Source organism: Melanerpes formicivorus, unplaced genomic scaffold, assembly GCF_026170545.1.
Source record: "Melanerpes formicivorus ecotype bairdi unplaced genomic scaffold, bMelFor1.0.p_v2 SCAF_83, whole genome shotgun sequence".
Lineage (NCBI taxonomy): Eukaryota > Metazoa > Chordata > Aves > Piciformes > Picidae > Melanerpes > Melanerpes formicivorus.
This window is the reverse complement of record NW_027142435.1, coordinates 2,138,471-2,166,098: the sequence shown is the minus strand read 5'-3', so window position 1 is coordinate 2,166,098 and position 27,628 is coordinate 2,138,471. Positions and strand designations below refer to the sequence as shown.

The window sequence follows — 27,628 nt, the reverse complement described above, 5'->3', positions numbered from 1 at the left end:
TGCATTACGGGGTGGGGGCTAAGCCCCTGCTGTGGTGGCAGACTGGGAATGCCCTGGAGGGAAGGACAAGGAATGACCATCAGAGCCTGCACACACCAAAAGCAGGAGCCACAGACATGAGTCTCAGAGCCCTGTGACCCCAGACCCTGCTTGTCTCACTCCCAGCAACTCCTGACATTTTGTGATGCTCTTGGAGCAGCATCCACAGCCCAGGCAGCTTCCCTGAGGAGCAGTCCCTGCCCCTTACTCTTCTGCCACGATCTCAGGGGATTCATGTCCTGTCTGCCAGGGTGTGGACACTCAACAGTCACTTGAAATGGTCCCCACTGAAACCAGCAGCTCCTCTGGGCACACAACCTCTCTGGTGCTTCCCTTCCCCCCTGGAGCAAACAGCAGCAAGCAGTGAGCTGAGAATCTAAGCTGAGAAATCACTTCAGACCAGAAAGCTCCAAACAAAATGTGCTGGCAGTGGTTTGCAAGTGGAAAGCAACACCAAACCTCCTCCTTTCCAGCAGAGGAGCTGCTTTCTCTGGGAGGAAAAGATGACAGAGGGGATAACTCTGGGTTTTTTCCCTGTCTCTGCCACTGGCTTGCTGAACAAACAGGAACAAGGCTCTGGCTCCTCTGAGGTCTCTGCTTCCCCCTCTCCTGGTAGGGGTCAGAAATCCATAGCTCCTAAGCATGCAGGACAGGCTGATGTGACTGAGAGAGAAAACGCTCTGGTGAGCAAATAGTTGGTGTCAGTGGAGGCTGGGGGGGCTGGGAGGGACCTCAAGGCTCAGCCAGCTCCAAGCCCCCTGCCATGGGCAGGGACACCTCACACCACAGCAGGTTGCTCACAGCCACCTCCAGCCTGGCTGCAAACACCTCCAGGGATGAGGCTTCCTCCACCTCCCTGGGCAGCCTGTGCCAGGCTCTCACCACCCTCCTGGGGAACAACTTCTTCCTGACATCCAATCTGAATCTCCCCACCTCTGTGTTTGCTTGCTGTCTAAGCAAGGAAGGGGAACACCTTGATTGCCATCAGACCTCAGCTCTCTGACTGCTTGCAGAGGCTACACCAGGAGGTTAATCTTGGCATCGTCCCTGATGCTCCCCAGAGCTGCTGTCTTCAGATCAAATCCACCTCCCATCAAGCTTCTAGATAAGGGCTGTGCCCTGGCCTGGCCTGTAGCTGTTTATTTTACCTCTGTGAGCTAGTGGGTGGCTTTCAGATAGCAGCAGATGGTGCCTGATAAGCTTTGCTACTCACTGTATCTCAGAGCTCTGATCTTCTGCTTCCCCCCACTCCCCCTCAGCCTTCACAGCCAGCCCTGTTCTCTGCAACAGTGAAGACCACAGTCCCACCAGCATGGGGGGGACCACTGCAGGCCTTGCAGATGGGCTCAACTGAGCATGTGGCATCAGCTGCAGGCAAGCCCCAGCTCTGCAGGGGAGCCAGCCCAGGGCTGACCAGGCTGGTGACTCTGCAGGGCTCTGGGGAGCACCAGGGAGCTGTGGAGTCTTCCTCTCTGGAGATATTCAAGACCCATCTGGATGTGTTGCAGTGTGATCTGCTCCAGGTGATGCTGCTCTGGCAGGGGGGTTGGACTGGAGGAGCTTTGGAGGTCCCTTCCAGCCCTTAGCATTCTGTGAGGGAAACTCTGAGCTACTTGCAGCTCCTTTCTTGTCAGCCTGAAGCAGCTGCAAACGTTTGTGCTGGTTTCAAGAGCCTGAGCCACAGGTATGTTAAAAAAATAGAATGGTTTATTTACAGGAGAGTGGATTTTCAGGCCTGAAAAGCAAGGTATCTACTCCATTAGCACAGAGGGACCAGATGGGATCCAGGAGCCTTAACCACCACGCTCTGTGCTGAGCAGACACATGGCAGTGCCCTGGGATTTAAGAGCTGTGGCTGGCAGGGTGGTCAGAGGACAAAGCAGCAGCGCCATGGGGCTCTGCTCCACTGCTTCTCCCCAGACCCAGCAGTGCACCAACTGCTTCTTGCCCCAGGGCAAGGAGCAGGGCACTCAGAGGCTCCCTCTCCCTTGTCACAGCCCATGGGAAGCTCAGCAGAGAAGTGCACTTGGTGGTTCCCTGTGGAAGGGAGCTGGGGACATCCAGGTCTGCTGGAGCCAGCTCATCCTTCCTGAGCCTGGCTGAGGGCCTGAGAGCTTTGGAAGTGGGTAAGAAGGAGCCAGAATGCTGTGTGTGCTGTGTCCTGTGCTGCAGCTTGACCTCATGGGCAGCTGCCTGGCACAGCTGAGTGCCCCTGGCTGCTGGGGCAGCCTTCACCTCCCAGGGTCTTAGCTCTGGAACCGCTTGAGGCACAAATCCTGCGCTGGAGAGGTCAAAGCAAACTTCACAAAGAGCCTTCCCCGGTGCAGGAAGGCTGTGTGCTGAGGAGCAGAGAGGGAAGCTCAGGGCAGAGCTGCCTTGGGCTTGTCCTCTGGCTCTGCCCCATTCTCTGTCTTGGTGGCAATGCTGTAGTAGTAGGAGCGGATGAGGGTCTCCACAGCCACAAACCCTGGGCGCTCCTCCCACCTGCCAGGGCAGAAAGGGCAAAGAGAGAGAGGATCAAAGGGGATTGACCCAAGGAGGACATAGAACCTGGGGGAGAAGGGCAGCACAGCTGTGCCAGGGCTTAGGAATGCAGCTGGGACTGGGGAGGGTCCAAGGCACAGAGCCTGTGGCATCTTTGCTACAAGTCCTAAACCTCCACAGCTCCCTGAAAGGAGGTTGGAGTGAGGTGGGGTTTAGGTTTCTTCTCCCTTGTATCAGGTGATAGGAGAGGAAATGGCCTGAAACTGTGCCAGGGGAGGGTTAGGTTGGAGATGAGGAACAATTTGTTTGCTGCAAGAGTGGTCAGGGACTGGCAGAGGCTGCCCAGGGAGGTGGTGGAGTCCCCAGCCCTGGAGGTGCTCAGCAAACCTGTGGCCGTGGCAGCTGGGGCCAGGCTTTGATGGCTGTGGTGGGGTTGGGTTGCTGCTTGGGCTGGATGAGCTTTTTCCAACAGCCCAGACCCTAGAGGCCTCTTCCAACCCAAACAGTTCTGTGGTTCTCTATCTTCCAGGACTGCCAGAGGCAAAGGCAAGGCTGTGACGCTGAAGCAGCAGAGGCATCACTCACCATGGAGTGGGGGATGAGGGCAAGGCATTTGCTTTGTGTTGCCACCACCCAGGCAGGCTGTGCTGCTCTGGTGGAGCTGCTGCCCAGCAAGCAGCTGAAGAGGGGCAAGCCTCACCTGTAGGTCCAGCACTGCTGCATCAGGCTGTACATCTCTGCTGGGCAGCCTGGGGGGCACTCCATGCGCTTCCCCTGCTCGATGAAGCTGGTGACCTCTGGGCCTTTCATTTTCTAGGGCAAGTGGGAAATGCTTTAATGGTTTGGGAGCTGGCAGCAGGCTTAGGAGAGAGAGAGAGATGAGAGCTGGGCCTGGGTTCTCAGCCACTGGAACAGGCTGCCCAGGGAGGTGGTGGAGTCATCAGCCCTGGAGGGGTTTTGAAGGGCTGGGAGCATTGCCTCAAGCCATGCCAGGGGAGGTTCAGGTTGGGTATGAGGAACAATTTCTTCCCAGCAAGAGCTCTCAGGCACTGCCCCAGGCTGCCAGGGAGGTGGTGGAATCCCCACCCCTGGAGGGGTTTAAAAGCTGCATGGATGTGGTGCTGAGGGAGGTGGTTTAGTGGCAGTGGCTTAGCAGCACTGGTGGCACTGTGAGCTCTGGGTGAGCTTGGACTTGGTGCTCTCCAAGGTCTCTTCCAACCTCAACCTCAGCACTTCTCTGATCTCCTCCCCCCTCTGCTCAGAGGAGCACCCAGCCAAGGAAGCAGAAATTGCAGTTCCAGTGTGTCTCAGCCTGTTAGGGAGGGGAGACTCTGCTGGGGGAGGCTCTGCTGGGGGAGACTCTGCTGGGGGAGGCTCTGCTGGGAGAGGCTCTGCTGAGGGAGGCTCTGCTGGGGGAGGCTCTGCTGGGGGAGACTCTGCTGGGGGAGGCTCTGCTGTGGCATCCAACCCCCACGGCCCCCAGCTCTGCCTCACCTTGTATGGTTTCTGCCCATAGCTGAAGGCCTCCCACATGGTCACACCATAGCTCCACACATCACTCTTGCTGGAGAACTTGTGGTAGAGGATGCACTCTGGGGCATACCACTTCAGGGGCCACTTGCCTGCTGTCCTGGCCTGCAGCAAAGCAGAGAAGGTCATTTCCACCCTGAGACACAGCCAGCCTGGAGCTGAACCTGAGTTCTGCCAGGCTCTGCTGTCTTGGTGGCTCTGCTCAGCCAGCCTTGGGTGCAGGACACTGTCCCACGGTGCCACCTTCCTCTGACACCCCAGGGCTCAGTGCAGGTCTGTACACAGCTGCAAAGCTCAGCCCTGGCTTGCTCTTCATCCCCTCCTCCCTGCCCCCTGCTCTGGCTCCTCTCCTCTCTCCTGTCACCCTTGCACTGCATCCCCCTCTGCCTTCATCTGAGCTTCCACCTTGCCACCCAGAGCTCTGCAGAGCCCCTTGCCATGGCTCAGCACTGATGCCAGCCTGAGTGGGATGTGGTCATGCAGCAGGGAAGAGCCCAGCCCCCCCTCTGGGGAGCCCAGCCCCCCCAGAGCCAGGAGGGCTCCTGCCAGCTGCAGACCCTCTGCCCTGCTGACACTCACCTTGTAGTAGCTGTCATCAGCACCCAGAGCCTTGGAGAGGCCAAAGTCACTGATCTTAGCATAGTGCTGGTTGACCAGCAGCACATTTCTGGCTGCCAGGTCCCTGTGGACAAAGTTTTTTTCCTCCAGGTACTTCATGCCCATGGACACTTGGTGCATCAGCTCCACGATGTTGCTGACTGCAATCTCATCCCTGGGCAAGAGGAAAGGGCAATGCAGGACCTGCCTCTGCATCAGGGTGCCCTCCAAGGTGGGCATCCCTCCTCCAGAAGCATCAGTCCCTGTTGTCTCACATGAACAGACATCTGCCTGCTGCCCCCAGCTGCTGTTAGCAGCTTCTCTCCACCTACAGAGCTGCACCTCCTGGCAGCAGGGAGCCTGAGAAGCCACAGATGACACCGAGGTGTGAGGGGATATTGATCTGCCTGAGGGGAGGCAGGCTCTGCAGAGGGGTCTGGCCAGGCTGGAGCTGTGAGCTGAAGCCAACAGGCTGAGGTTCAGCAAGGCCAAGGGCCAGGTCCTGCACTTGGGTCACAACAAGCCCAGGACCATCTGGCTCTCTACAACTCCCTGAGAGGAGGCTGGAGTGAGGTGGGGGTTGGGCTCTTCTCCCAAGTTAAAAACGAGAGGACAAGAGGAGATGGCCTGAAGTTGCCCCAGGGCAGGTTCAGGTTGGACATGAGGAAGAGTTTCTTCCCCAGAAGGGTTGTCAGGGGCTGGCCCAGGCTGCCCAGGGCAGTGGTGGAGTCTCCATCCCTGGAGCTGTGGCGCTGGGGGCCGTGGCTCCACAGCAGGCTTGGGAGTGTTGGCTCAGTGGCTGGACTTCAGAATCTCAAAGGCCTTTGCCAGCCTCAGCTATTCTGAGATGCTGAGTGCAGATTCTCAGCCAGCCACATTTCATTCACTCACTTCTTGGAAGCCAAGAACTTGTTGAGGGGCCCTCCAGAAGCCATCTCCATGACGAGCATCAGGGACTCTGCCTCGCAGACCCCGATCATGCGGACGATGTAGGGGTTGTCCAGCTGGTGCATGATCTGAGCTTCCTTCATCATCTCATCCTTCACTGTCCTCTCGTTGTTGTTCTTCAGCACCTTTATGGCCACATCAATCTGCTTCCTGCACGGGGCACAGAGGATGGAGTCAGCAGCAGCAGTTCATGGGCCCCAGCCTGCGAGGGGAACGCTGCCCAGGGGATGCTCTGTCATCTCCTAGTGCTGATCTCAGGAGCCTCTTGGGGTGGAGCTCTGTGCTGTGCTGGGGTCCCAGGCCTGCTAGAAGGTCACAGAGGAAAGGATCTCCTCACCCTTACAAGTGCAGGCCAGTGCTTGGCATCTGCAGGTCTGAAGGTGCTTCCCCCCCCCCGAGGGCTGCTTCCCCCCCCCGAGGGCTGCTTCCCCCCCCCGAGACCATCTCTGTGAGCTCACAGACAGCCAAGGATGGCTCCCCAGTCTCACTCCCTTGCCCTGACACAGAGCAAGATGACCTCAGAAGCCTGGAGCTCCGAGCCCAGCAAATGCCTTCAGAGGTGGCAGGCAGGGCCAGGAGCATGCAGTGCAGATCACAGCCTCAGGCCGATGCAGCTGCCCCTGAGAGTCCATGGAAAGCCATCTCTGACCTTCCAGAGCATCTCTCACACCTCCACCCCAGGAGCACTTTAGGGTCCATCTAGCAAGGGCCCCCTCTGAGCTCAGCCTGGAGCATTCTCCTCCAGCACCCTTCAGGGCACCACTCACTTCCTCATTTTGTAGACTCCTTTCTTGACAGAGCCAAAGTTTCCTGCTCCCAGTTCCACCTCATCCATCAGCAGGTGGTCCCTCTTCAGGAACAGTTTCTTATCCTTCAGTTCCTCAGGGTCACTGTAGGGGCTCTCATAGACGCTGGAGTCCATGGGGAGCAGCTGGGAGCTCCCTGCACCTTGCCAGGAGGAGCAGTTGTCAAGGACAGAGAAATGACAGAGCCTTCCCCATCCCCCTCTCCCTCACTGCCTGGGAAGCTTTCCTCTAGTCTCTTGGCCAATTCTCCTTCAAGTTCCTGCATCCAAGCCTCCCTCCTGGGCATCTCCCTTCCTTTCACACCCCACAGCCTCTCCTGCTGCAGGAGTCAGGATGGGCTGAGGTGTCTGAGCACTCCCAGTGCACACAGCAGGACCTCAGGAGCTCAGCCCTGGATGCAGTGGGTGTGGGGTGGGAGATGGAGAGCAGGGCAGGGCTTGGTTTGCTGAGTAACATGGGGCAGAGTGAGAGTGCCTGGGAGCTGAGGATGGGCAAACAGCTTTGCTGTGTTCTTGTCTCAGGACCCTGGGATGATTGGGGTGCTCCTGGGTGCCTGCAGTGCTGGAACCAGCTCTGGAGTCCTCAGCAAGGACATGGAGCAGGTCCAGAGGAGGCCACAGCAAGGCTGGGAGGGCTGGAAGCTCTGTTTGCAGATGTCCCTGCTGACTGCAGGGGGGTTGGACTGCAGGAGCCTTAAAGATCCCTTCCCACCCAAACCAGCCTGGGATTCTGTGGCTCGTGAGGGATTTGTGGCACAGCTCCCTGACCAGGATGTGGCCACACAGAGGTGTCAGGTAGCCCCCGTGTGGCATCAGCAGGTCCTGTGTGCTCTCAGGAGCTGAGGGCTTCCAACGGTGCTCACCCACAGGGTCTGGTGTGTATCCATCTGCATTGAGAGGGCCAAGGTTTCTCTGCAAAAGAAGCAGGGCTCGAGTGGACAAAGGAGCCAGGGGAAGCTGCTTCAGCTTGAAATGGGGAAGGAGAGGGCTGAGGAGACTCTGCAGCTCAGCTGCTGGTCCCCTCTAACAGGCACAAGAGACTGGAGTGGTATCAAGGTGACTTTTCTCTTCCAGACCTGGCTGGCAGCTCCCTCCCCTGCAGCTGCCCAGCAGGGATCAGTGCCTGGGGGGTTCAGTGCCACAGAGCCTGAATGCAGCATCGCCCTCCAGCTGCCCAGGCTGTGCAGCATCAGCTGCTAAGGACTCTGTGGTTTCCTCAGCAGGGAGAGGATACTTCAGAGCTGCCTGGATGTGATCCTGGCCAACCTGTTCTGGGTGACCTTGCTCTAGCAGGGGGGCTGGAGGCTGGTGTTGGCCTCTTCTCCAAGTAAGTTCCAACAGGTCAAGAGGAAATGGCCTCAAGCTGTGCCAGGGGAGGCTTAGGTTGGAGATGAGGGAAAATGTCTCTGCTGCAAGAGTGGCCAGGGACTGGCACAGGCTGCTGAGGGAGGTGGTGGAGTCCCCAGCCCTGGGGGGCTTGGAAAAATGAGTAGAGGTGGCACTTGGGGCCATGGTTTAGTGGTCATGGAGGTGGTAGAAGGTTGGACTGGATGATCCCAGAGGGCTTTTCCAACCTTCCTGATGGTATGACAGGCACCCACTTGTCCAGCAGAGCTTTGAACAGCAGCACTGCTTGCTGCAGAGCCCCCATGGCATGGGAGCCCAGCACAGATTGTGAAAGCTCTCTGAGGAGATGGCTGAATGCTCCAAACCTTGCTGTAGCCTCCCCTGGGCTCTGGGCTGGGCCACTCCAGTCTCCCAAACCAGTTGGTTTCAACACTGCTCAGCACTGGGAGCAGTGACTGAGCCCAGACACAGCCCCAGGGCAGGGAGGTGGAGGGAGCACAAAGAGCTGGCTGGGGGCCAGCAGCCAGGCTGAGTGTTCCCAGAATCCGACTGTGCCTTCCTTGCTCCTGCCTGGCAAAGCAGGGCAGGGAGGAGAAGGCTCCCCTGGGACAGGCCCACATGTTGCAAGGAGCTCAGTATGAATGGAAACCATTTGCAGATCTAATGGTAGCTGTGCCCAGCTATTCCTTGGCCCCATCCAAGCTGGAAGGGGGACAGCATTGCAGCTGGCCTTAATGTGTTCCAGTTGAGTTATTGAGTTGTAGAGAGCAGCAGAGTTGGAGCAGCAGAGTTGGAGCAGCAAGCTTGAAATGCAGGAGTATGAAGCCACTGAAGCACCAAACAGCCCCAACCCCTCCCCAAAACTTACACTGATGGAGGGGTGGGTTGGTGGGACTGGTGCTGCAGATGCTGTGAAGGAGGGGAGAGAAGTTATTGAGAGCCTGCCCCAAGGAGGGTCAGAGATCAGTCCTTGAAGAACTCTGTGGTCACCTGTGGCTGATCCTCCCCCCCCAAGGGCAGGTTTTCCACAGCTTTAGCTAAAACAGGGTGTGAGAAGTGCCTGGGTGTGGGTGGTGCTCCCAGGTGAGCCCTCAGGGCAGAGGCAGCCCCACTGCAGCACTGCTCTGCACTGCTCCCAGGGCAGGCACTGGCTGAGCTGTGCCCCAGCAGAGCAAGGGCCCCATGGGCAGGCTCTGCAGTGATGCTGGTGACACCTGGACTGGGACAGAGGCACCCATGGCTTCGAGTGTCCAGCTCCAGAGCCCCCAGCAGCCAGCCTTGCAGGGCATCTCATTCCCAGGTCACCTTTCAGAAGCCACCTGTTTGGCACCAGAAGCCTCTAATCCATTTGGAGCACCGATTCTCCTCCTGCCTCTGGGCTGCCCTAGGACAAGCCTGGACCAGAGTGGCCACTTTCAGCAGACAGCACCATGTGGGACCTGCCCAGAGGAGCTCACTGATCCCTCAGCACCAAGGTCTGAGCAAGGTGAGACACGGGGAAGGAAACTTGGGCTGGTGTCGCTCCTCTAGGTGGTAAAGTGAGGCCAGGGTTGGCTTTCAGAGCTGTCAGCTCACCTGGCATGTTGGGGTTGGGGCAGGCTTCCCTCAGGGAGAAAATCAGCCCATCTGATTTGAGCTTTAGGTACTCCACCAACTGGGAAAGGAATTGGAGGAGAAAGAGATGGTTGTGAGGAGAAGAGCAGCTCCTTTCCCTGCAGCCAGCTCGTGTGCCAAAGGTTTCTCTCAGATTTATGGCACACAGGGACCAGAATTTTCCTTCCAGTTCCAACCCCCTGCCATGGGCAGGGACACCCTCCCACCAGCCCAGGATGCTCAAGGTCTCATCCAGCCTGGCCTTGGACACCTCCAGGGAGAGGGCAGCCACAGCCTCCCTGGGCAGCCTGCTCCAGGCTCTCCCCACCCTCACTCCCAGGAACTTCTTCCTCATCTTCAGTCTCAGTCTCCCCTCTCCCAGCTCAAAGACATTCCCCTCATCCTGGCACTCCCAGCCTTGTCCAAAGTCCCTCCCCAGCTCTCCTGGAGCCCCCTGGAAGGCTGCTCTGAGGTCTCCCTGGAGCCTTCTCTTCTCCAGGCTGCCCACCCCCAGCTCTTGCAGCCTGCTCCCGGGCAGCATTTCACACACATCCCAGAAGGGGTTGGGTTGGAAGGGAGCTTCAAGAGCATCACGTTCCAAACCAGCTGCCATGGGCAAAGTGCCTTCTCTTGCTGAGGACTCCAGGGGTCAGCATCCCAGCGTGGTACCTGCCAGAGGGTGTCGAACTTGGTGCCCTCAGGGATGGAGTACTTGCCGGACTTGTCCTGGTCGATGCGGTAGTGGTAGACGGTCTTGCCGTAGACCAGGGACAGGGCATAGGCACTGCTCTCCTTCCTTTCTCTCAGCCTGGGAGGAAGCAGAACTCTTAAAACCAGCTCCAGGCTCTTTTCCTGCAGGCTCTCATGGCTGCAGTGGTGGTGGGTGAGCACCTGGGGCCGTGTCATAGAATCATTGAATCACAGAATCATCAGAATCATGGAATCATTGAGTCATTGAATCCAGCAGGCTGGGAGAAACCTCAGAGGTCATCAAGTCCAACCTGCCAACTGACACCTAACCCCTCCTGACAACTAAACCATGGCTCACAGTATCACCAAGGCTGGAAGAGACCTCGAAGATCATCAAGTCCAAGCTGTCACCACAGACCCCATGACCAGACCATGGCACCAAGTGCCACATCCAATCCCCTCTTGAACCCCTCCAGGGATGGGGACTGCACCACCTCCCTGGGCAGCACATCCCAGTGGCCAGTTCCTCTTTCTGGGAAGAACAGCTTAAACTTCCCCTGGCACAGCTTGAGACTGTGTCCTCTTGTTCTGGTGCTGCTTGTCTGGGAGAAGAGACCAACCCCCAGCTGGCTACAACCTCCCTTCCAAGTCTCCTGTGCCACTTGCCCCAGAAGGTGCTGTGCTGCAGCTGTGCAGCAGGCTGGACCCTCTGCAGCCCCTCTCCCCTGGTGCATCAACAAACATCCTTCAGGGAGACATTGAAAAGTGAGAAGCAAGTAAAGCTCAAGGCTGGATCCTTATGGAGGCCAGAGGCACTGGCTGGGCACTACCAGGCCTGGGCTTTCAGACCTTGTCTTGGATAGATCTCTAACCACAGGCTGCCCAACCTCCTCCCAGCAGCATGAAACCAGCACCCACAGGGCAGGTAGCAAGCCCAGGAGCACACAGCACTGCCAGGCTTGGGCACACTCACAGGAATTTGCCATCAGGCTGTGCCCCTGAGTAGAGTCTCCTCTCGGCCTCGTCCCGGGCGATGCTGCCGTGGTACCAGGGCATCCTCTCGTGGGCTGTGGTGGCGATGAGCTTCTCCACCTGTGGGGCTTGGCTTATGATGGCCTGTTCCAGGGCATCCCCCTGCAACAGAGGGAGAAATGAGACCTCCTGGCAGCCTGCAGAGCAGGGCTCCTTGCTTATCTAAACTGGCCCCATCCTGAGCATCCAGCTGCAGTCCACTGGCTGGAAGTGAGGGAAGAGAGAAGTCACCAGGCTCATGTGAGGGACCTTCCCACCAGGCTCATGTGAAGGTGCAGGTACAAAGGAGGCTCAGTTGGTAGCACATAAGACCCTTAATGGGAAGGTTGTGAGTTCAAGCCTGCAGTGGGCAGTAGTGTCCTCCCTACTCTAGTGGTGAGGTCTGTGGTGACTCGATGATCTTTGAGGTCCCTTCCAACCTTAGGAATACTTAATACCTTCCCACCAGGCTCATGGAGTGTCCCCCAGCCTGGGAGGGAATCCACTCCTGCAGGGGTAGGACCTCCTTGCAGTGCTTCTGCCCTACCCTGGCTGCTCCCTGTCCCCAGACACTACAAGTTGTCACTCTGGAAACCGGGGGGAGCTCTAAATTAAGGTCCCTGGCCCTGCACATCTGCTCAACAGCTCTGCCTCTGGCTTTGCCAGTAGATGGCAATGTCCTGTGGGTTATCTACCAGCGTCCCCAGATCAGCCTCACGGAGCCGCCCTGGAGAACATCTCCTTCACCTCAGCACCTTTGGGCCAGAACAGGGCAAACTGGGAGATCTCTCCTAGAAAAGCTCCCTAAGGAGAAGGTCTGAGCTGTCCTTCTGCCAGGACGTGGAAGTGGCTGAGAAGCCAGAGCCAAGGATTGAACAAATGTTTAGCAGTATCTGAGGGCTGAGGGTCAGGAGGGAGGGGACAGGCTCTGCTCAGTCACACCCTGTGGTAGGACAAGGGACAATGGATGGAAACTGCAGCACAGGAGGCTCCACCTCACCATGAGGAGGAACTTCTGCACTGTGAGGCTCACAGAGCCCTGGAGCAGGCTGCCCAGGGAGGTTGTGGAGTCTCCTCCTCTGGAGCCTTTCCAGCCCCTGTGTGACCTGAGCTGGATTCTCAGGTCCTGCTCTGGCAGGGGGCTTGGACTGGATGACCTCCAGAAGTCCCTTCCAGCCCCTAGCATCCTGTGAGCCGGTGAAGGTGGCAGCAAATCCATGCTGTGGCTGGCTGGCAGTGTGGCCACTGGCAGAGCTTCCATAGATTCCACACATGGTTTAGGTTGGAAGAGACCTCCCAGAGCACCCAGATGCCACGGGCAGGGACACCTCCCACCAGCCCCACGGGGCAGCACTCCTCCCAGAGCCCTCCTTGGGGGCCACATCCAGTACCTCCAGCCTCCAGGTCTGCCGGACGTACTCTCGCACCATGCTGTCCCTGATGCTGTCGAAGACGCCAGGCCGGGGCTCCACGCCCGCGGGGCGGTTGCAGGGCTTGCGGAGGCTGCAGCAGAGTCCATCAGCATCCTTGGAGTAGAACTCGCAGAGCTCCTCGGGGCCGCAGTGCGCTTTGCCCCCGGCGATGGCGTAGGTGCCGTTCAGCTGCCGCTCGATGGCGTAGTGATAGAACTGCAGGTCGCAGACCATGGAGAGGACGTAGCCCCCCAGGCTGCGCAGGCACTGCCGCAGCAGGAACAGCCCATCCGACATCCCCCCCAGCTTCAGGTGCTCCTCTGCCTCCGACCTGCCGATGCTGCCGTAGTAGAAGGGCAGGTGAGCCGCAGCGTCTGGCATCCCTGGGCACAGGCTGGGCTGCCTTGGCTCAGCTTGCAGGGTGCTGGGGCTTGGGCTGGAGAAGAGAAGCAAAAGAAACCTCTGCAGTCATAGAATCATCAGGGTTGGAGGGGAGCTCAAGGCTCAGCCAGTTCCAAGCCCCCTGCCATGGGCAGGGACACTTCACACCGCAGCAGGTTGCTCACAGCCACCTCCAGCCTGGCTGCAAACACCTCCAGGCAGGAGGCTTCCACCACCTCCCTGGGCAGCCTGTGCCAGGCTCTCACCACCCTCCTGGGGAACAACTTCTTCCTAACATCCAATCTCAATCTCCCCACTTCTAGTTTTGCTCCATCCCCCCCCCCCCCAGTCCTATCCCTCCCTGACACCCTCAAAAGTCCCTTCCCAGCTTTCTTGTAGCCCCCTGCAGATCCTGGAAGGCCACAATGAGGTCTCCTCTGAGTCTTCTCTTCTCCAGACTGTACAACCCCAACTCCCTCAGCCTGTGATGTTGTGTGGTGGAAAGGTCTAATTGAGATAGAGACTTCTCTGCCTTGGAGGTTCTCCAGCTCTTGGCTGACTACCTCCAGGGTGGTTTCTGGCACTGCATGGAGAGTAGCAGGGGAGTCATAGGATCATAGAATAGCTTGGGTTGGAAAAGACCTTTAAGATCATCAACTCCAACCATTCTCTAACTCTACCAGGGCTGGGGCTGAACCATGGCCCTCAGCACCACAGCTCTGTGGCTTTTAAACCCCTCCAGGGATAGGGATTCCACCACCTCCCTGGGCAGCCTGTGCCAGTGTGTGAGAATCCTCTCAGTGAAGAAGTTGCTTCTAATATCCAACCCAAACCTCCCCTGGTGGAACTTGAGGCCATATCCTCCTGCCCTATCACTTGTTCCTTGGGTGAAGAGACCAACTCCCACCTGGCTCCAACCTCCTTCCAGGGATTTGGGTTGCAGAGAGCCAGAAGGTCTCCCCTCAGCCTCCTTTTCTCCAGGCCATCACTGCCAGGTGAGTTTAACCTCAGCCTCTCTGTCAAGCTACATCAACCAGACCCCCCCCAGCTCAGAGCAGCCTCAAATCAGAAACCACCCAACCTACCTCTGTGCTGCTGGGCACCAGTTTGGGTGGGAATCCAGCAAGCACTGGAGCTTTGTCTGTTGGCTGAGTCAGCACAGAGCCCCTCCTGCCAGCGGGCTGCAGGTCTTGCATCAAATCACCTCCGGGGCTGCCCACAGAGAGGAGCCAATTTCCGCTGATCAGAGGGGAGATTGGCAGAGGGCAAGGCACTCAGTTGTTCCCTGGGACCTGCTCTTTGCTTGAGCAGGAGCTGACCCCAACAAGATCTGACTCTCTGTCTGCAGCCTGCTCTTGCTCTCTCCCCCTGTGTCGGTCACCCGCAGCGCAAAGGCAGCAGGAGCTCTCCGGGCAGGGTGCTGGAGCTGATCCCTCCCAGTCTAACTCATCTCTGCACACAGAAACAGAGAGCCACAGAGCAGTTGTGGCTGGAAGAGACCTCCAAGGTTGTGAAGGCCAAGCCAGCACTGCCAGGACACCACTAGACCATGGCCCTCAGCACCACATCCCCATAGCTTTCATTCCTTCCAGGGATGGAGACTCCATCACTGCTCTGGGCAGCCTGGGCCAGGGCTTGACAACCCTTCTTGTTTCCTCATGTCCATCCTAAATCTCCCCTGACACAACTGGAGAAGAGAAGGCTCTCCAGGGAGATCTTCTGGTGGCTTTTCAGGACTTCAAGGGGTGAGCAGAAAGCTGGGGACAGGCATTTGAGCAGGGCCTGCTGGGACAGGACAAGGGGGGTGGTTTGAAACTCATAGTGGGAGATGTAGATCAGACACAAGGAAGCAATTTGTGATGCTAAGGCTGGTGAGACCCTGGCCCAGGTTTCCCAGAGATGCCCAATCCCTGGCATCACTCCAGGTCAGGTTGTTTGTGGCTCTGAGCAGCCTGCTCTGACTGGGGATGTCCCTGCTGACCACAGGGGGGTTGGACTGGCTGATGTCTGAGAGCCTCTCCCATCCCCAACCATTCTATGATTCTGTTTATTTGGTGCCTTCATGAAGCCCCAGGGTGGCTCTGATGAGAGCAGGAAGGGAGAGCAGGCTCTGCTGAGGGGGGGTTTAGTTGAGGCAGGAAACCACAGCAGGAAGCTGTCAGTGGAGTCTGCAGCTTGGGCAGGGGACTGGTGTAACCCAGGCCAGGCACAGCACAGAGCAGCCTGGGCTGTGAAGCCACTTCCATCAAATTCATCAAAAGAAGCCAAGTGGGGGCTTGGCAGAGCTGCCAGCCTGGGATACAGGAGGCAAATGAAACCACTCTGTAGCTCAGGCCCTAACTGGAGGCAGTGCTTGGAACCAAAGCAGCTTGGAACCAAAGCAGCTGAGCTAATCCCTTGATGCCACCAGCAGCAAAACAGCCCAGACACTGGGCAGGTGGCTGCCCCAGGCTCAGCTCCTGAGCTGAGCTGACTTCCAGGTCTCCCTCACCCAGGGGAAGAGCAAGTCCCAAGGAGGTGAGCTGAAGGATGTGAGGGGATGAGGATGGGCAGCTCCTGGCTGTAACTGCAGAATCAGCCTCATGAGTCACGTTCATGAGTGAAGGAAGAGGAAGCACTGAGTGGGCAGTGGAAGCTCTGTGGCCTTCTTGACGTGCTCCTGCTTTCCACAGGCTGCCTGAGATAAACAGTGATGAGGACCCTGCACCCAAACCTGCTGGCTCCCTGCTGTGGAAAGTCCAGGAGCAGAAGGTGACAGCAGATGGAACACATCTGACAGTTGTTGAGCCAGGTGAAAATGAGAGGGCAGAAGCCATTGATCACCACCAAGCTCCCACAAAGTTTCCAGCTGCCCACACAGGCAGCTCTGTAACAAACAGCCTGGGTTTCCTCTCTGAGCACAGGGCTGGGAGGCAAGAAAGCCTCAGGGAGGTGTGAGAGCAAAGCCAGGGCTCAGAGGCTGGTTCAGGCAATGCCTCCCATTTCACCCAAGCTTTGCTACCACAGGGGAGCCCTGCCAGAAGATTATTCTGTGTAGAGAAGGCTGCAAAGTCCCCAGCCAGGAGGGAAAGTCACCTCCTGGGCTCTGAGAGCAGACATGAAGAGGCCAATTTGCAGCCCCTAGAAAGCACTTGCTCTACTAAAGTTTCCCCTACCACCCTGGCTCCCTTCTGGGTGTAGCTCAGCTGCTCTTCCCCACTGCAGCTCTGTTCCTTAGCACAACCTCTGAGCAGCCCTGACACAGCCTCAAGAGAGCTGCCCAAACCTCAGCCAAGCCTCTGTAAGGTGCAGATGAAAACAAGAACCAATCTCATGAGTTGCTTTCCTGAGCAGCAACTGGTGCCTGGAAGAAGCTGTGCCAGGGACCCTCCACCACCATTCATTTCAAGCTACAGGACCTGATGGTTGGATTTGATGTCCTTGGAGGTCTTTTCTGACCCAAACAATTCTGTGATTCGATGGTTTTTCCAGCATTGGATTCATCTCTGTCCCTTGGCTTGTACCAACCCAGGCTCTGGGTGTTCTGGTTGGCAATAGCACCCAGGGAGAACGGAGCATGAGTGCAGGGCTGGGGTGGTAATGGCCAGGTCTGCAAGTTGGTGTCATGAGGCAAAGATGCACTGAAAACAGCAACACCCAGGTGGGAAGGAGTCAGATCTGTGCCCCATGCAACACAGGAAAGTCAGGCAGGGAGCTGTTGAGATGTCAGTCAGTCAGCTCTAAAGGTAGCTGCCCACCTGCTTGTGCTGAGATCAGAGAACCACCAGGACCTGGCATCCCCATCCCTTGCCCTGGGCTCCCTTCTGTTCCTGATGTGATCTGAGATGGAGCTGTGCCGTGCAGAGCTTGCTGCAGGGTGTGAAGGGCTGGAAAGTGGCTGCAGTGCCCAAGGTCCCTTCCCAGCAGGTTCCCCTTTGCCCTTGGGCAAGAGGCTGAGCTGAAGAGCTGAGCCCTGGAGCTCAGGCGTCAGGTCTCTGAAAAGCTTTAAACAGCAAAAGCTTTGACCTAAGTTTGACTCAACTTGAAATGTTTCTTAGGTCAGAGAAAAGAACTGGGGGGGGGGGGGGGGGGGGGGGGGAGGAGGAGGAGGAGGAAAGCCTCAACCCTGACCTTCTAATTGCCCCTTGATTAACATTTAATTGTTGTCTTTGCACCCCGTGGCAGCTCTTCCCAAGGCTTCCTCACGGGCACTTGGATCCCTGCTCTCCTCACCTCGCTGCTGCCTGCTCGGTAGAGCCTCAGCTCCCCAATCAACTCCCCACGAGTGGGAGTTAATGAAAGTGTGAGCCCAGTGCTGTTTGCCCTCATTACCAGCAGTGCCTTCTGCTTGCCTGGGAAGATAATCATCTCCTCTGCTTCTCGGGGAGGGTCCCTGACTCAGTCCTGCCTGCCCTGGTGGTGTTTACAGGAACTCCACAGACAAAGCTGCCTCATTTCCACCAAGGACCTGCTCTGCCCTTGCTGACCTTGCAGCAAGCAGGTGAGTCCAAACTGCAACTCCTCTGCCTGTGGATTCCAGGCCAGGTGTGGAAGTGCTTCATGTACCTCCTCCCACTTCGAGGTGGGACACAGGAGCCACGTGGGGACAATCCACCCTGCCTCTTGGAAGGCAGAAGGCTGTTAAGTGCCCCAGCAGCACCTGCAGTGCCCAGGGAGGGACCTGCTGCTCTGTGATCCACTGGGTGTGGAGGCTCCTGGCAGGGACAGGACTGTACCAGACACAGGCTCTGAGAGCAGCTGGCTCTGTGGAGCTCAGTCCCCATCCCTCCCCCTTCTGAACCCTTGGCCAGAGACCCAGTGCCAGCCCACCACAGCGCTGGAGAGAGAGGATGGTGCTGCTCAGAGGCTGCTGGCCTTGGGCTTGTGGTGTGTGTATGCTGGAAGCAGGCAGTGCTGACCCAGGGGCAGGGCATGGGTGGCTGGTTCCCTGTCCCTCTGTCCCCCCAGCCTCCAAGCTGGGCAGGCTGCCTTGGGTCCCCTCAGCTCTGCTCAAACAATTCATTCCCAGGAGCCAGTGCCCTCCAGCAGTTAAGTGAGGGTCAGTGCCTGAGCTGCCTCCAACCCTTCCTGCAGAGCCAGCCTGGCACTCACATCGTGCCCAGAGGCTCCAGAGCTGCCATGTGTCACCTTGCAGCTCTCAGAGGCTTCCTTCTTGCCTCTCCGTTTTGCCTTGGCCCCTCTGAGCCTGCCCTGGTGAGGCTGAGGGTGCTCCTCCCGATCCCGAAGGGAGCAAGGGGGCAACAGAGCATGGAAAATCGGTGACATGCTTGCTTGGTGCAGTCAGCTGGCACGAAAGGCCTGAGCTCATTCAGCCCCTGCTGGGGACTTGTTTGCCCTCGGTGCTTATTTGTCAGATGCTAATGAGCGGAAGCAATTTGCTCCCTCAGCTCCGAGAGCAGGAGATGGGGAGGGGGCAGGGCAGGGAGAAGGCCACCTGCCTGAGCTCCTGGCGGGTATAAGCCTCTGCTTTTTCGTTGTTGTTGTCGTTCGAGCCGTTGCTGCAACGGCTGGGATCACCTTGTTCCCAGAGAGCAGCTTTCTGCTGCTTCCTCTGACTCTGGCACTGGTGGTGCTGAGCCTGCAGTGCAGCTGCATCAGGAGCAGCCTGGGGCAGGGCTGGCTGCCTTCCCCCAGGAGCCTGGGGCAGGTTTGCCTGCAGTGCCACAGCAAAGAAGTCAAACAGGCTGAGAGGAGTCCCCTGAGCCAAAGCACGGTGAGAAAGTTTGAGCTCCCAGCCCAGAGCCAGCTTGCCCTGGGCAGGAGGGGCAAGGAGGGGATCCTGCCCCTGTGGTGCTGGGGCAGCTCTGGGATCCTGCCCCTGCGGTGCTGGGGCAGCTCTGGAGTCCTCAGCACAGCCAGGGACCTGTTGGAGCAGGGCTAGAGGAGACCACAGCAATGCTGGCAGGGCTGGAAGCCCTCTGCTGTGAGGCCAGGCTGAGAGAGCTGGGGCTGCTCAGCCTGGGGAAGGGAGGAGATCCCTTCCAACCCAACCCATTCCATGATTCTGATGGTGCTGAGCAGGTGCCATGTCTGGAAGGACTGAAGCTTGCTGAAGAAGGTGGCCTGCTCTCCCCACCCCCTCTCCCTGCTTCAGGTGGTGGGGTGGCTGACAGCTCTATTTCCAACCACAAACTGGGGATGTTTGTGCTACAGAAACATCTGCAGTTGTGCTTTTGCTTTTGCCACTTGAGAATAAATCCAATAGCTGAGCTGCAGGGTTCAGCAGAGCTGCTTTTTGAGAAGCCTGGAGGCTCCCTGGAAGACCTCAGCCACCCAGGAGTGTGCAGTCCTGGTCCTGAAAAGCCCAGGAAGAAGAAAGGACTAAAGGAGAAAGGAATAGAGGTCAATTGAGGAAGGGAGAACTTGGGTTCAGTTTTGGGGCTTTCACTCCCAGAAGGACATTGAGAGGCTGGAAGAGGTCTAGAGAAGGACAACTAAGCTGGGGAAGGGTCTGGAGAGCAGGGCTGGGGAGGAGCAGCTGAGGGAGCTGGGGGGGGGGGGTGTTCAGCCTGAGGAAGAGGAGGCTGAGGGGAGACCTCATTGCTCTCTACAGCTCCCTGAAAGGAGGTTGCAGTGAGGTGGAGTTGGGCTCTTCCCACATGCAACAAGTGACAGGACAAGGGGAAGTGGCCTCAGGCTGTGCCAGGGGAGGTTTAAGTTGGATATTAGGAATCATTTCTTCCCAGAAAGGGTTCTCAGGCACTGGCAGAGGCTGCCCAGGGAGGTGGTGGAGTCCCCATCCCTGGAGGTGTTCAGGAACCCTGTGGCCATGGTGGGGTTGGGTTGCTGGTTGGGCTGGGTGAGCTTGGAGGCCTTTTCCAAGCCAAACAGTTCTCTGATTCTGTGACTCATCAGGGGGTGGAAGAGGGGAAGCAGTGGAAGTGCCATTGCCAGTCACTGAGAAACTGCAGTGCAGGGAACAGTCCTCTGCAGGCAGGGAGAAGTGGATGAGCTAATTGGACTTTCCCCTGGCTGAGTTCTGCTATTCCAGGTTCCATTAGGGAAAGTGAAGCTCTCAGTTTCTTTCTCTGGCCAGTGCAGTTTCCAGGTCAGTCAATGTTCCACAGAGAGCTGAAGGACACTGAGTGCAGAAGCATTTCTGGTGGTCTTGTGGCTGCAAGGAGGGGGAAGCCCTCTCCTCACAGGCTGGGGTTAGCTGCACAGCAGTAAAGATTCTCTGGCACATTTTGATACCTCCTGACCCATCAGGCTGCCATGGGAGGTTGTGGAGTCTCCCTCCCTGGGGATACTCCAGCCCCACCTGGATGCATTCCAGTGTGACCTGCCCTAGGTGACCCTGCTCTGGCAGGGGGGGTTGGACTGGATGACCTCTGGAGGTCCCTTCCAGCCCCTAACCTTCTATGATTCTGTACAGCCCCAGCTCCACACAAGTGATGATGCCAACCTCAGAGAGAGCCCCACAGCCCCTAACCCACACCAGATTCCTCCTGAAGCTGGCAGAAAAGCCAAACTGGTGCTGTGGTGAAGCAATCCAGATCTGTCCACACCAGGACCCCCCAGGTTCTCCTCTCCCACCACCAAACCCTCGATGCCACCAGGGCTGTGCAGAGAGAAGTGATCCAGACCTGTCCACACCAGCACCCCCAGGTTCTCCTCTCCCACCACCAAACCCTCGATGCCACCAGGCTGTGCAGAGAGGTACAAGACAAGGAACAAAGCAGCCATGACACCCAGCAGCCACCTCCAGCACCCACAGCCAACAAACTTCCTCTTACCTGCTCTGAGCTCCTCCTGGGGCTTCGTTTGCAGCAGTTTGGGAGAAAGGAAGGAGAAATGAAGGGAAATGTTCTCCAGGGAGTGAGAAATGAGTTGATTTGGGGGAGAGCAGATGAGGCCACAGCACCCAGTGAGCTGTCTGGCATTTGCCCACCCCTGCTTCTTTGCAATGTGACCTATTTCCTTTGTGCACAGGAAAGGAAAGAAGAGAAAACAAAAGCTGTGTAGAGTTGGAAGAGCTCTGAGACCTTCTCAGAGCCAGGGTCTTCCCTGGAAGAAAACAAATCAGAGGTGGTAGAGACCTCTTGTTCCATGAACAGCTGAGTTTGAGTGAAGAGATCTCTCCTCTTGCCCGTTGAAGAGAGGTGGGTGGGGAAGTGTGTGGCCACCTTTGTCCTTTGGAAGCCACAGGGTGGGTAAGAAGAGCTTTGTTCCTTTGGATCTTCCACACCCAGGCTTTGGAGTTGTGATGGTCAAAACCTCAGCTCTATGGAGGGCTGCTTTGGAGTTGTGATGGTCAAAACCTCAGCTCCATGGAGGGCTGCTTTGGAGTTGTGATGGTCAAGACCTCAGCTGAGTAACCCAAAAGGCCCCAAGAGCTGGGCTGGGAACCATCCTGCACCAGTGCCCCCAAATGGTGCTTGCTTCTGGCAGGACTTCCAGGTGCTCCTCAGGGCCACGTCTGCCCTAACAGCAGGGAGAAATCTCCCTGGGTCATCCCCAGCCATGGTCAGCAGGGCACAGCTGGTGGTGGCTTGGGAGAAAGGCTTTGGCACCAGGAATTCTGCTGTCCCAAGGACTCCTCTTCCCAATGGGAATCCCAAAGTGTCTCCCTGCCCTGGGCAGAGGGCTCTGAACTGCAGAAGAAGTTTGGGCTAGGGCTTTAATGGTGGCCTGGGGCTAGGGCTTTAATGGTGGCCTGGGGCTAGGGCTTTAATGCTGACTTAGGGCTAGGGCTTTAATGGTGACTTAGGGCTAGGGCTTTAATGGTGGCCCGGGGCTAGGGCTTTAATGCTGACTTAGGGCTAGGGCTTTAATGGTGGCCTGGGGCTAGGGCTTTAATGGTGGCCTGGGGCTAGGGCTTTAATGGTGGCAGGCTGAGCTTGCTGGTGATTTCTTTTCTCTTTAATTAAAAGAGGGAAATTCAGGTGAGAGAGAAGGAAGAAAAATTTGGTGCTGAGGTTGGTGAGAGCCTGGCCCAGGCTGCCCAGAGCGATGGGAGAGGTCCCATCCCTAGAACCGTTGCAGGTCAGGTGCTGAGCCTGGCCCGGGCAGGATGTGAGCACACAGCCTCTGCCTGTAGCCACAGGAGGGTGCAGTGTCACCAGGCTCTGAGCTCCCAGGACTAGGTCCTGGTGCTGAGCTGAGCACAGGGCCCCCTCCATCCCAGGAGGGAGTGAGCATGCAGGGCAGCTGGAGGGAGAGGATATCAAGTGCCTCCTGGAAGTGTATCCTCATCTCCCCACCTCGGAAAGAGGAAGCAAATGGTTAGCACTGACTGATGAAGAAAGGCTGAGGGAGTTGGGGTGGTTCAGCCTGGAGAACAGTAGGTTCCAGGGAGACCTTCTGGTGGCCTTTCAGTGCTTAAAGGGGCAGAGAAGGAAGCTGGGGACAGACATCTGAGCAGGGCCTGTTGGAACAGGACAAGGAGGGATGGTTTGAAACTGGAAGAGGGAGATTCAGGCTGGAGAGAAGGAGAAAACTGTTCCAGGCTGCCCAGAGAGGTGAGAGCTGCCCCATCCCTGGAACTATTCCAGCTGAGGTTGTTTGGGGCTCTGAGCAACCTGCTCAGCATATTTACCATCCACGAGGGGCTGGAGACCCTGCAAGGCAGGGAAAAGCAAACTGCCCTGGGAAAGGAGAGGGACAGGGAAGGCAGAGGGACAGGCAGGGCCAAGCTGCTCTCTGCTGAGCGGGGCAGATGTCTGCAGGGTGTGCTTGGAGCCAAGCTGCAGCAGGCAGAAAGCCTCTGGCATGGCTCTGGGCCACGCTTCCAGCAGCTCTTTCTTCCCTGGCCCCAAGTGGCACCGTTCAGTTAAACCCCAAACTGCTCAGCTGCTCCTTTGTGTCTGTGCTGGGGGGAGCTCGGGTGGTGGCCAGCACGGCCTGGGGAGGAAGGAAACCTCTCTTTCCACCCAGGCAGGGAAGCAGCCAACAGTCCAGCCCAGCAGCTGCTGAGGTCCCTTTGAATTGGGTGTTCAAGTGGAGAGAGCCTTCCCTGTCTGAGGGTCTGGAGGGAAGAGCGGCTCCTGTGCTTGTGTTGGGATTCCCAGGGGTGGGGGCTGTGCTCCCACCACCTCCTGGGAGCAGTGGATGCTTTCCCCTCTTTGCTCAGGGCTGTTAGGACAAGCACCCCTACCAGACTACACCAAATAGCTCAGGAGGTCCTTCCTGGGCACCTCCTGCTCAGGGCACGCTGCTCCTTCTCCAAGGAGTGGAGTTCAGAGGGCTTCAGTGGGGGTCCAGACAAACTCATGGAAGAAAACTCATTGTGGCTGTGAAATGCAAAGATGCAGCTCCTGGCTTGGGAGCAGCCCTGCACTTGGTGTGCTGCTGGTGGAGGATCCAGCAGGATGCACCACAAGAAGCACCACAGCTTCTTACTCTTCTTTTAATCCCTTTTCTCAGGCTCACCACGAGCAGCATCCGACCAGGGTGCTGAGCTGGCCAGGCCTTTGTGGCTTTTCTTTTCTCCCTTCTCATCTAATGGTCAGATGGTTACAGACTAAGTGCTAGGTCAGCCTGGGTGGCACCCAGGAGCACTGCCAAGAGCCCTGGCTGCTCAGGCCTGCCAGGCTGGATCCTGTGGCTTTGGCAGTGACCGCAGCTGGAAGGGCCACGGCAGGACACGCAGTCTGGAGGAGCTGGCTGCCCTCCAGACCTGGCATCCATGCCATGCTTCACAGGGCTGCAAAGCCTTCAGCTGCCTCCCAGAGCCTCCCCTTGCAGTCTGCTCCTGGACAGAGCCATCTCACACTCAGGGAGCTTAGTCAAAGACTTAGCTGACACCTTCCCCCAGTGCCCCACTTAGTCTGCACTCAGCTCCTCCTAAAGCAAAGCCACTGACGGCAGAGGAGCTCCATCAGGTGAGCTTTGAATGTCCCTCCCAGCTCAAAGCTTTCTATGGTTCTAAGAGGCTCCTTCAGGATGGTTTTGGAGTCTCCCTGTCCCCAGGGGTGGGCTCAGGCTGGAGGTCCTGGTGCTGTTGTCCTTTCTCCCCTCTCTGTCTGCAGGGGAGAGCCAAGCACTGCAGGGCAGTTTGGGAGGGCTCCTTCTGGTACCAGCTTCCTAATCTCAAGAAGGTGACTTCAGAAGGAAGAAGGAAATGAGCTCCTGCCCTTTCTTGGTGCTGATTGTTTTTTATGTATCCTGAGAGGGCTTTGTTTCTCAGCAAGCAGCATTTGATCCCTTGCAGTGTTTATTCTCTGCTTGAGCAGTGCATTGTCCTCGGTGGGACGCTGCAGGGTGGCAGCAGAACAGCTCCATGGTGGAGCAGTTGTGGCATCCCAAGAGCCAGCAGGGCAAAAGTGATAGAACTGGGGAGGGAAGGCACTTAGAGAACCATGGAGTTGGAACAGACCTCCAAGATCATCGAGTCCAAGCATCAACCTAACACCACCATGGCCACTGAACCACGTCCCCAGCTGCCATGGCCACAGGGCTCTTGGACACCCCCAGGGATGGTGACTCCCCCGCCTCCCTGGGCAGCCTCTTCCTAACATCAGTGAACTCTTGAGAGCCTTTTCAGCTGGAAAGCCAACACCTGGCAGTGGAGCTCAGCTGCCTTTCATCAAAGCATTCTGAAGGCTGGGGTTAAAATGAAGGCTGGGAGGGGCAGTAGTGGTTGTTAGGGGTAAACTTCCCTCATCCCAGTTTGCCTTTGACTGGCAGCAGCAGTGTGACCTCTCTGCTTTCTCTCTTCCCTTGGGCTGTTTGATCAGCCAGGGGCATCTCCTCTGGGCTCTGCCTGCTCCTCTCTGTTTTATCTCTTCCCTTGGGCTGTTTGATCAGCCAGGGGCATCTCCTCAGGGCTCTGCCTGCTCCTCTCTGCTTTCTCTCTTCCCTTTGGGTGTTTGATCAGCCAGGGGCATCTCCTCAGGGCTCTGCCTGCTCCTCTCTGCTTTGTCTCTTCCCTTTGGGTGTTTGATCAGCCAGGGGCATCTCCTCTGGGCTCTGCCTGCTCCTCTCTGCTTTCTCTCTTCCCTTTGGGTGTTTGATCAGCCAGGGGCATCTCCTCTGGGCTCTGCCTGCTCCTCTCTGTTTTATCTCTTCCCTTGGGCTGTTTGATCAGCCAGGGGCATCTTCTCTGGGCTCTGCCTGCTCCTCTCTGCTTTCTCTCTTTCCTTGGGGCTGTTTGATCAGCCAGGGGTTTATCTCTTCCCTTGGGCTGTTTGATCAGCCAGGGGCATCTCCTCAGGGCTCTGCCTGCTTCTCTCTGCTTTCTTTCTTTCCTTGGGGCACTTGATCAGCCAGGGGCATCTCCTCTGGGCTCTGCCTGCTCCTCTCTGCTTTCTCTCTTTCCTTGGGGCTGTTTGATCAGCCAGGGGCATCTCCTCTGGGCTCTGCCTGCTCCTCTCTGTTTTATCTCTTTCCTTGGGGCTGTTTAATCCCCCAGGGGCATCTCCTCAGGGCTCTGCCTGCTCCTCTCTGTTTTATCTCTTTCCTTGGGGCTGTTTGATCAGCCAGGGGCATCTCCTCTGGGCTCTGCCTGCTCCTCTCTGTTTTATCTCTTTCCTTGGGGCTGTTTAATCCCCCAGGGGCATCTCCTCTGGGCTCTGCCTGCTCCTCTCTGTTTTATCTCTTTCCTTGGGGCTGTTTGATCAGCCAGGGGCATCTCCTCTGGGCTCTGCCTGCTCCTCTCTGTTTTATCTCTTTCCTTGGGGCTGTTTAATCCCCCAGGGGCATCTCCTCAGGGCTCTGCCTGCTCCTCTCTGCTTTATCTCTTCCCTTGGGGCTGTTTGATCAGCCAGGGGCATCTCCTCTGGGCTCTGCCTGCTCCTCTCTGCTTTCTCTCTTCCCTTTGGGTGTTTGATCAGCCAGGGGCATCTCCTCTGGGCTCTGCCTGCTCCTCTCTGCTTTATCTCTTCCCTTGGGGCACTTGATCAGCCAGGGGCATCTCCTCTGGGCTCTGCCTGCTCCTCTCTGCTTTGTCTCTTCCCTTGGGGCACTTGATCAGCCAGGGGCATCTCCTCTGGGCTCTGCCTGCTCCTCTCTGCTTTATCTCTTCCCTTGGGGCTGTTTGATCAGCCAGGGGCATCTCCTCTGGGCTCTGCCTGCTCCTCTCTGCTTTATCTCTTCCCTTGGGGCTGTTTGATCAGCCAGGGGCATCTCCTCTGGGCTCTGCCTGCTCCTCTCTGCTTTATCTCTTCCCTTGGGGCTGTTTGATCAGCCAGGGGCATCTCCTCTGGGCTCTGCCTGCTCCTCTCTGTTTTATCTCTTCCCTTGGGGCTGTTTGATCAGCCAGGGGCATCTCCTCTGGGCTCTGCCTGCTCCTCTCTGCTTTGTCTCTTCCCTTGGGGCTGTTTGATCAGCCAGGGGCATCTCCTCAGGGCTCTGCCTGCTCCTCTCTGCTTTCTCTCTTCCCCTGGGGCTGTTTGATCAGCCAGGGGCATCTCCTCTGGGCTCTGCCTGCTCCTCTCTGCTTTATCTCTTTCCTTGGGGCTGTTTGATCAGCCAGGGGCATCTCCTCTGGGCTCTGCCTGCTCCTCTCTGCTTTATCTCTTCCCTTGGGGCTGTTTGATCAGCCAGGGGCATCTCCTCTGGGCTCTGCCTGCTCCTCTCTGCTTTATCTCTTTCCTTGGAGCTGTTTGATCAGCCAGGGGCATCTCCTCAGGGCTCTGCCTGCTCCTCTCTGTTTTATCTGTTTCCTTGGGGCTGTTTGATCAGCCAGGGGCATCTCCTCAGGGCTCTGCCTGCTCCTCTCTGCTTTGTCTCTTCCCTTGGGGCACTTGATCAGCCAGGGGCATCTCCTCTGGGCTCTGCCTGCTCCTCTCTGCTTTATCTCTTTCCTTGGGGCTGTTTAATCCCCCAGGGGCATCTCCTCTGGGCTCTGCCTGCTCCTCTCTGCTTTATCTCTTCCCTTGGGGCTGTTTGATCAGCCAGGGGCATCTCCTCTGGGCTCTGCCTGCTCCTCTCTGCTTTATCTCTTCCCTTGGGGCTGTTTGATCAGCCAGGGGCATCTCCTCTGGGCTCTGCCTGCTCCTTCTTTTTCCACCCATGAGCTTTATACTGGTGCAGGCAAGACCTGCCTCCTGCCCTGATGTCAGCAGTCAGGGCGGGGACTTCTGCAGCCCTCTGGCTTTGGGGATTTTTATGATTATTTTTTTTTTCCCTTTTCTTTTATTATTTTTCTTTTTAATTTATTTTCTTTTTTTCTGGCTAATCCTGGCCAAAAAAAAAAATAAATTCCTGAGCACAGAGAGTTTTGTTTTGTTTTGTTTGCTTGTTTTGGGGTTGGGATTTTTTTTTTGCCTTTGGGTTTGGGTTTTGGTTTTTCTTCTCTCTCTCTCTCTGTCTTTTTTTTCCCTTCCTCTCTCTCTCTCTTTTTTTTTTTCCCCCTCCTCTCTCTCTTTTATTTTTTTTTCTTTTCTTTTCTCTCTCTCTCTCTCTTTTTTTTTCTCTGAGCTGCCCCTATACATGCTGCCTCCGAGCTGCTCTCTTATTACTGCTCACTTCCTGAAAGGAGACCTCTTTTAAAGCAAAGCCCTTGAGCTCCAGCGCTGCCTGGGTCTGACAGAAGAAGGTTATTGAGGAAGGCGACAGAAAACCCTCAGCCTTGGAAACTTTCTGACACGCAGAGGACTGAGAGAGAAGAGAGAGAGAGAGAGAAAGAGAGAGAGTTTATTATTTTTGGTGGAGTTTTTTGGCTGCTGCTGGGGAAAGAAGAAGAAGAAGAAGAAGGGGGGAAAAAAGGAAACAACAACAACAACAGCAACAAAAAGAAGCTGAAGGAATTAAAAGGGGAGGGGGGGAGAAAAAAAAAACCCACCCAAACTCAAAAGTAAATAAAAAAGGAAGAAGAAGAAAGAAGGCAAAACACTAGAAAAGGTAAAAC

At 56.9% G+C, this 27,628-nt stretch overlaps 2 protein-coding genes across 2 annotated transcripts in view; one reads left to right on the top strand and one right to left on the bottom strand.

Moving 5' to 3' along the window:
- Positions 1-1,726: 1,726 nt before the first annotated feature.
- Positions 1,727-20,661, bottom strand: LOC137454709 (tyrosine-protein kinase ZAP-70-like). Its single transcript, XM_068164902.1, has 13 exons — positions 20,574-20,661; positions 12,436-12,892; positions 11,007-11,167; positions 10,013-10,151; positions 9,326-9,404; positions 8,619-8,659; positions 7,267-7,315; positions 6,366-6,546; positions 5,542-5,748; positions 4,633-4,825; positions 4,018-4,158; positions 3,224-3,336; positions 1,727-2,523 (listed from the first exon to the last, which is right to left on the bottom strand). The coding sequence occupies exons 2-13, from the start codon at positions 12,835-12,837 to the stop codon at positions 2,400-2,402; spliced, it is 1,830 nt and encodes a 609-aa protein (XP_068021003.1). The 5' UTR covers positions 12,838-12,892; positions 20,574-20,661; the 3' UTR covers positions 1,727-2,399.
- Positions 20,662-27,145: 6,484 nt separating this feature from the next.
- Positions 27,146-27,628, top strand: part of ADAMTS10 (ADAM metallopeptidase with thrombospondin type 1 motif 10) — a 53,099-nt gene continuing 52,616 nt past the window's right edge. Inside the window, exon 1 of the mRNA XM_068165085.1 lies at positions 27,146-27,621. The gene's annotated coding sequence lies outside the window, so the exon portion shown is untranslated. The remainder of the gene's footprint in view (positions 27,622-27,628) is intronic.